The sequence below is a fragment of the Adiantum capillus-veneris genome, chromosome 14, assembly GCF_014529385.1.
Source record: "Adiantum capillus-veneris isolate H3 chromosome 14, ASM1452938v2, whole genome shotgun sequence".
Taxonomy (NCBI): Eukaryota; Viridiplantae; Streptophyta; class Polypodiopsida; order Polypodiales; family Pteridaceae; genus Adiantum; species Adiantum capillus-veneris.
Window position 1 is genome coordinate 24,917,177 of NC_140944.1, and position 8,470 is coordinate 24,925,646.

Below are 8,470 nucleotides of genomic sequence, written 5' to 3' on the forward strand. Positions count from 1 at the left end.
GTGCACGAAGATCAGCACCACCAGATTATAATCTCGTCTTTATTGGTCAATGCCTATATTTGTGGGTATGATAAATCTACACACCCACATCTACATGACAATGTATGTAGTGGAAAAAACCACTTTACCTCTTCTTTAGCTGTAGCAATTCACATTAGCTTAACGTCTCTTCACAACAGCTCCTTGTTCGAGGGATTAATGTGCACATTACATGTCTGTCTCCAATCTGAGTATCATGCCGTTGAAAGCTTTCCAACTTAATTCCGCATCTGTGAAGAGGAAGAGAGGGATCACCATTGGCCTAACTCTAAATTTAAACCGTAATCCTGAAGGTAAACTTCAATATAAAAACTAAATCCAAAATCTAGTCTTAAATCTAACCTAGATCTAACCTAATCTTAAATCTAACCTTAATCTTAAATCTAAATCTAACATAAACCTAAATCTAATCTAATCTTAAGTCTAACCTAATCTTAAATCTTACCCTAATCTTAAATCTAACATAAACCTAAATCTAATCTAATCTTAAATCTAACATAAAAAGCATCATACTTTGAGTCATTAGTCACCTTGTAGAATATGAAAAATTAACTAAAGAAAGCATAAGTTCAATTAGTGTTATTGGTCCAATGGGAGGCCTAAGGTACACAAAAATACATAGAATAGGAAGGGAAAGATCAAATTGGCCCAAAACATCTCTCAAAATATGGCATTACCTACCCTTTTTTTGAGCTAATTGAACATGGTTAGTGTGGGTGAGTTAATAGGTGTCAGATTCTGATGGGAATATACATATTGTTGTGTACCTAGTACTTGCTCTTTGGGCAAAACATTGAGCTTAGCTGGAACTCCCCCTTCATTGACATGCCCTAAAAGCTCTAATAGATAAGTAAAGGTAGCATGCATATGATTACACCAAGTGGAGTGAATTGATGAGAAAGTAAATAGGAGCTAAAGCAAGGAAAAACACCGAGCCTAACATCTCTTCACAGCAGCTTAACATCTCTTCATAACAGCTCCTTGTTCGAGGGATTACTGTGCACATTACATGTCTGCCTCCAATCTAAGTATCATGCCGTTGAAAGCTTTCCAACTTAATGCCGCATCCGTGGAGAGGAGGAGAGGATCACCATTGGCCTAACTCTAAATTTAAACCGTAATCCTGAAGGTAAATTTTAATATAAAAACTAAATCCAAAATCTAATTTTAAATCTAACCTAAATCTAAATCTAAAAATAACCTAAGTCTAATCTAACATAATCTTAAGTCTAACATAATTTTACATCTTACCCTAATCTTAAATCTAACATAAACCTAAATCTAATCTAATCTTAAATCTAAACATAAACCTAAATCTTATCTAATCTTAAATCTAACATAAACCTCAATGTAATCTAACCTAAATCTAACTTAAAATGTAATCTAACCTAATCTTAAATCTAACTTAAATGTAGTCTAACTTAATTTTAAATCTAACTTAAATTTGAATCTAACCTAATCTTAAATGTAATCTTAAATCTAACCTAACCCTAAATCTTAATATAACATTTCATTTCATATTTTCTCTACTTTTTTAATCTATCTCTCTCTCTCTCTCTTTGTTTTCTCCCCTTATCTCTCTCTTTGCTCTCTCTCTCTCTCTCTCTCTCTCTCTCTCTCTCTCTCTCTCTCTCTCTTTCTTTTTCTCTTTGTTTTCTCCTCTTATCTCTCTTTCTCTCTCTCTCTCTCTCTCTCTCTCTCTCTCTTCCTTTCTCAATGTGTGTGTGTGCATTCTTTGTTTATGCATGTGTGTGTACATTTTTGTTCATTCAATGTGTGTGTATATGTGTTTTTTTGTTTATGTATGTGTGTACATTCTCTCTCTCTCTCTCTCTCTCTCTCTCTCTCTCTCTCTCTCTCTCTCTCTAACACACAAAATGTGTGTGTTAGAGAGAGAGAGAGAGGGAGAGAGAGGAAGAGGGGAAGGGAACATTCAATGTGTGTGTATATGTGATTTTTGTTTATGTATGTGTGTACATTCTCTCTCTCTCTCTCTCTCTCTCTCTCTCTCACACACACACACACACACACACAACACACACACACACACACACACACACACACAAAATGTGTGTGTGTGTGTGTGTGTGTGTGTGTGAGAGAGAGAGAGAGAGAGAGAGAGAGGAAGAGGGGATGGGAACATGAGAGGGAGGAGAGGGAAGGACCATACCTGGCTCTACTTCCTCTCCTCACGTGTGTGTGTGTGTGTGTGTGTGTGTGTGTGTGTGTGTCACAGAGAGAGAGAGAGAGAGGCAGGGGTATACCTGTTTTTCTATAGCGCCAAAACTCAGATCTGAGATCTGAGTTTTTTGCGCTCTCACTTTATTTTTTAACCCCTGTCGACGTCACTATGCAACAAATAATATAGCAACACTTATAGGGACGCTTATAGTGACGATCATAGCGATGCCGTGGACTTTCACATTTGAGCGTCACACTGCTAGCATCGCTAATATGAAGAACCTTTTGTAGTCTGAGAGAGCGTGATTTAAAAATCTCAAAACCACTATTGTATATGTTCCTCCATCATTAATAAATTGAGGTTTGGTGCATCAAAGGCGTGATCCAACGTTCAAATCTTCATCGTTTCACTTGTGCAATACGGTTTGGTGAATTCAAGGTGACTTCTGTATTTTAAGTTTCTATCATTTGATCTTGTTTTAAAAAGTGTGTTTTCATTGCCAATTTTGTGTCCATTGTAATAGGGTATTTGGTGAGAGGTCTCCCACACCCTAAGACAATGTGTGTGTGTTGGCTATGTTTAGCATTCACTAAGCATTGAGTTAGTTTTGTACAAGCTCTACGATAGCATCACAATGAACCATTTCCATTTGCAAGCCACAAACAAGGTATTACGCAAGTTTCATTCCTATCTCTCTCTCTCTCTCTCCCCTTTTCTCTAGCTCTCTCTGCTCCATTTGGTGTGTGTCTTGGTGTGAGATTTCTTGCGTGTGTTTTGTAGTGCATCTTCTTGGGTGTGACAAAATCTCTCTTGCATCCTAGTTCGCACACCATAACTAGGTGGTTCCCCTTCACTTGTTTGGCTGTGGGTTTGTTGTTGTTGTTCCTTGCTTGTGGTTGCCCTAGCCCCAATTGAGTTACACAGGAGCCTTGAGGGGTGTTTAGAGGTCACCTCTCTTGTTGCCCGCCACCGCCCCCACTCAGGAGGGGGATAATAAATTTGTGAGCTTTTATTTTAGAGCTTTTTTCAAACAAAAAGATCTTTTTCCATTGCATGCTCAAAAAAACCAATTTTCATAAGTGGGAGGGGAAGCTAATTGAGTACTACCTATGAAAAATGTGAGGAGAATGATAGTCAATGGAACTTGAATGATGTATAGATAGATAGAGAGAGAGAGAGAGAGAGAGAGAGAGAGAGAGAGAGAGAGAGAGAGAGAGAGAGAGAGAGAGAGAGAGTCAAGAAGGGGTTAATTTCTCCTATGAACTTACAGTGAATATACATATAGAAGGGTATTTTAAATTGAAAAAGTGAAAATTTTGACACATAAGGGGTCTTTTTATTGAGAAAAGTGGTACATAAAGAGTACATAAAGGGTCTCTATATAATTCAAAAAATTTAGAATAGGAGGTTTTATAAATACCTCTTGAAGGCACGTGCTACAAGATCTCTATATAGTGAACCCCCCGAGCAATCACTCTTGTAAGTCCATATAATGCCTCTATTTTGGCATGTGAGGGTTTTCCTCACCTTCAGAGAGTGGTCTTGTTATCACTCTCGAATCCCTCAATGGGATTTGCCTCGTCTAGGCTTACACATGCTACATTATGGACTCTTTGGGTTACATGATTTGCAACCATGGTTTTTGGGTTGTTCACTTTACCATTTATTGTAAGAATATGGCCTTTGTAGGCCTTTGAGCATGTTATTGGGCAATAATTGATTGGTTCCTTTGGAGCAATTCTCTCTAGGCCATCTATGTGCCTCATGGGAGTCATAGAAGAGAACAATGGTCAATGGTGGAGGGGTTCAAACATTGTTCAACATTAAAAGCATTAGGAGGATCACCCAGAGCTTTTTCATAGGGAGAATCTTTTGACTAGGCCCAGAGAAGGTGAATATGGTAGATTTTATTATGTGATCTGGATATGTGTGAAAGTCTACGATAACTAATATTTGAACTCGTAACTTTTAGCAAATGTGTATCGGATCTTGATGGTGTAGATACGCATGCAAAGGTATCATTAGGTTGTATGTGTCGTAGATCATGATGATCATTTGAGGAGCTTGTTGTTTTAGAGGCTCAGTCGGTCACAAAACCATTCATCATTACTCAAAACATGTGAAGGGTTTCTAGATTGGAGGACACTTTGGTCACCAAAAGTGGAAGTCTCAAAAAATAAAAGCCATGGAGACAAATTCTTGAAGAAGCATTCTAGTTCTGAGAGAGAGAGAGAGAGAGAGAGAGAGAGAGAGAGAGAGAGAGAGAGAGAGAATGTATATGTATGTATATATATATATATATATATATATATATATATATATATATATATATATATATATATATATATATATATATATATATATATATATATATGTATGTAGATATGTGTATGTGATCTCACAATGCTAATGAAGGTGGCTAGGGAAGCTTGCGATGATGAGTATTATTAGTTGAAAAAAGAAGGATGGCAAAGGAGATTGTCATGTATGAAAGTTGATGAAGGCACAGATTAGTGATTCATGACTAGGAAAATATGGGCAACCACGTGTTAGGTAATTCAATTGATGTGGGCCCGCTATTAGAGAGAATAATGGTGCACAAAGGCGGGAGTGGAGCACATGGACAAGACTACAAAGAAGTGGTTATTCTAGGCAAGTTCGCAACAGAGTTTTGGGATATATTGAGCCTCTTATTATTCTATCCATAGATCAAAGGAAAAGAACTAACAACTTGAATACTTACCCTTGTGTTGAAGCTAACCGTGCATGGGATATTTATTTTCCCTCGACATGTTTTTTTCTTGAAAGATTAGATACATGTAAAACAAGACTACTAAAGTTTTTGTAGTAGATGGTAGGTGTCGCTAAAAATAATATGTCTTTGCCAGCATGAAACTAGACCAAGAATTAGACATCCGCATAACCTCACCTTCTAGGATGTTAAAACAAGAGGGATGCCAATGAAAACAATGCGAAAGATTGGCAATGACAAGGCTTATCATGGTAACAACTAAATGGTCACCTCGGCATCGTCTGCGGACTCTCTCAAAAGGTATAAGCAACCAAATTATATAGCTTTGTCCTCCAAAGATCCCCACATCATTGGATGAACACCAACCAAGAACCTCTAAGGCTTGAACTCATGGGCTACTTCCTACAAGATTTCATCTTTGCCAATTGCCCACACATTCACAAAAAGGAGGATATCTCTTGGCAAGGAAAAGAGGACAATCCCAATCGGATCCCTAGCCAAATGCGGTAGTAGAAGTGGCACTTGTGGGTGTAGCCTCAAAACTTTTTTAACAAATGCTTGCAGGTATGCCAGGCTATTAAAATGGGATTCCTCCACTTTCTACCCCGATTGTACCAGTGCAATTATTTCCTCTTGAAACATAACTAGCTAGCTTTGATTTTGGGGCACACAATAGCTCTGCCATCGCCCACTCTATAGATACCATTGTGCTATATGTACTTCGAGTTAAAATTTTGTGCACAACTACGACATGGACATGGATTCCTTTCAACCTTAGAGCTGCCCAAGTCTTCTCATGCAAAAAACATTCATAGCAATAACAAAACCACATGGTCCATGGATCCCACACATGGTGATGTTGATGAGAATAGGTTTGAAGAGGTGTGGATGATCAAGTGTGCTTCTCCACACTAGGAAGGCCGCTCCCTACTACCACATCCTCTCACCCCCTGAAGAGAATGTACACTAAACTCTTGTAGCTCCCCACTGGCACAGCCTTGGAAGATCTGTGATAAGCACCTCACGAGCGCATCAACCAATGCAAAATTTGCACATGGACTACATATAACAAGCATCCAACATGCTCAAAGACTTTGAAAAGCATCGCTCTTAGAGACCTTTCTTGCCAATGCATATATGGACTGATTTTGGATGATTGCGGTGGCTTCTGTAGTCTTCTTTCTCTCAAAGTGTGGCCATATTTAATGAAGGTCTTTGACGTACATTAGAAATGCAGGGTGCGATACTACTAACACTTTCTGCATCAATCCTTTCACTACATCCTGCAACACCTTGTTCTTAGTCATGCCCGTTAATTACCATCTCAAAAAGAATTGGCAGTGATCATTAATCTCTATGCAAACACGTCCTCGACAAGATGAACGTGAAAATTGAAGCTTAAAACCATGGAGGCTATCCTTTCACAATGTTGGCGATCATATCATTGTACAATCATGTTTTGTATCCGTTATAAGCAACAAGTGTAATGGGCACGTCTGGTACTTTTGACCTCAATCAAAGTCAACTCTTGCTCGTAGTCGAGGACTACATACGCCAGCTTCTCCTTCATGTCCCTCACGATCTCCCGTTCTACAGTCGTTGTTGTAAAGGAGTAGCCTCTCTTTGTCAAAATCTTCTCAGTGCGTCTGTTAGGTCCCTTCCCGCCAAGTCCAGCCGCAGGATTGCATGCGGAAGGGCATAGCTGCATGGATGGACATGCATTTACATAGATCTTTGTGTGTATGTGTGTGTGTGTGTGTGGAGATGTGTATTTCAAAATAAAGTGTGTAGTGGCATACCCTTCATAGATGGGCACTGTGTGGGTCACCCCGTCTCCAGAGTCCAACACAAATCCTGGTTACTCATATAGAACATTCAGTAAATGGTAATGCCATATGGATTAGAAGCCAGTGCAACAATCGTATTTTTGAAATTAACATCTGATTCATGTTTGTATGCTAAAACCATGGAGGAAATTGGGAGAGAGGGATTACCTGTAGTACGTCTTCTCACATAGAGAGAAAAGACTACCTGGATTGTACATGGCCGGAACATAGAAAGTCTCGAACATGATTTGTGTCATCTTCTCACGATTCACCTTTGGATTAAGGGGAGCTTCTGTGAGGAGGATAGGGTGCTCCTCCGGTCCTAATCTTAGCTCATTAAAGAAAGCGTGGTGCCACAATTTTTTCATATCATCCCATTTTGTGACAATGCCATGGTAAATTGGGTACTTGAGTGTCAGAATACCTCTCTTGGAAGTTGTGCCTCATCCCCCACATAAGCATCCTTTTGCCCCATGCCGACCATTATACCGGCATGTCTTGGCCTCCCCACAATTCTCGGAAACACTGCTCTTGGTGCATCATCCCTCGCAAATCCATCCTGCACCTGCACATGTCATCCACAACACTAATTCTTTTGAATCCTGTTTTTCTAGATTGAAAAGAGATGTTGGTCCATTGCATTCAGCGATCTGCAAAGTCGTGATTGATCTCTACGTCCATCTGCATTTAGCGTCTAGTATTTTTTACCTCAACGTCCATTTGCATTCAGCGATGTGCAAAGTTGTTAGGACATTGATTTTCTTTTGGACATGTTTGCATGAAAGCACGCGTGCCCGCGCACGTGCGCGGACACACACACACACACACACACACACACACACATGCAAGACAGGCAACCGCATGTGCCATATAAAATCCTCCACTCTTTGTATGAACTTGCAGTGCTAGGCATGTACTTGTATGAACTTGTATATGTGTTAGGTGTTTGGGTGTTGATCCCAGCTTCTTGAACGCGCGCGCTCCTTAATGAACGATGTAGCATGTCTTTGCATTTCCATGCATAGAGAATCACATCTGTAGAGGATGGGAGTGGGGTTTGTGCGATCATGTTTTGCAGCCGTTATAAGCAGCGAGGTAATGGGCATGCATAGGGAATCACATCTCCAGAGGATGTGGGTGGGGTTTGTGTTGTCGACAACGTCAGATCCCCCCGTTTATCACCTCGCCATCATGCCGTGTAACAGGAGCCTTGGTCTCGTCATCTGTAAGTGTAACGGGAGTAGTTACCCAGCCTCTCGTTGCTAGCATCACCACCTTGCCAACAACTATCTACAATGTCTGCTCTAGCTGCTAGCATGTTCAAGAGCTCACAATCCATTCGCGCGCGCGGACGGTCTACGAGCTCTGCTAAGGATCTCACGTTTCCTCTCATTGACACGACTATCAATTTGCTCTCAAAAAAGTTACCAAAATAGCCTTAAAATATTGACATTTTGTAGGGGAGTCTCATGTTTCCTCTGATTGTGTCGATTTTCTATCAAAAAAGTAACCAAAATACCCTAAAAAAGTGAAGATTGTGTAGGGAAAGAGGTCACAGTCCGTCTGCGCGCACGCGGATGGATTGCGAGCTGTCAATGATGCACGGAGTCAAAAACTCAGATGACAAAACTATGAGACTGATTGCAAGAAGACCAACGGAAACATATTTGT

The 8,470-nt window shown here is 40.0% G+C and overlaps 1 protein-coding gene across 1 annotated transcript; it reads right to left on the bottom strand.

Annotated features, from left to right (window-relative positions):
• Positions 1-6,599: 6,599 nt before the first annotated feature.
• On the bottom strand, positions 6,600-8,068 carry LOC147442106 (actin-85C-like). Its single transcript, XM_086529588.1, has 5 exons — positions 7,982-8,068; positions 7,224-7,364; positions 6,968-7,004; positions 6,773-6,827; positions 6,600-6,675 (listed from the first exon to the last, which is right to left on the bottom strand). The coding sequence occupies exons 1-5, from the start codon at positions 8,066-8,068 to the stop codon at positions 6,600-6,602; spliced, it is 396 nt and encodes a 131-aa protein (XP_086385714.1).
• Between the last annotated feature and the right edge of the window lie 402 nt (positions 8,069-8,470).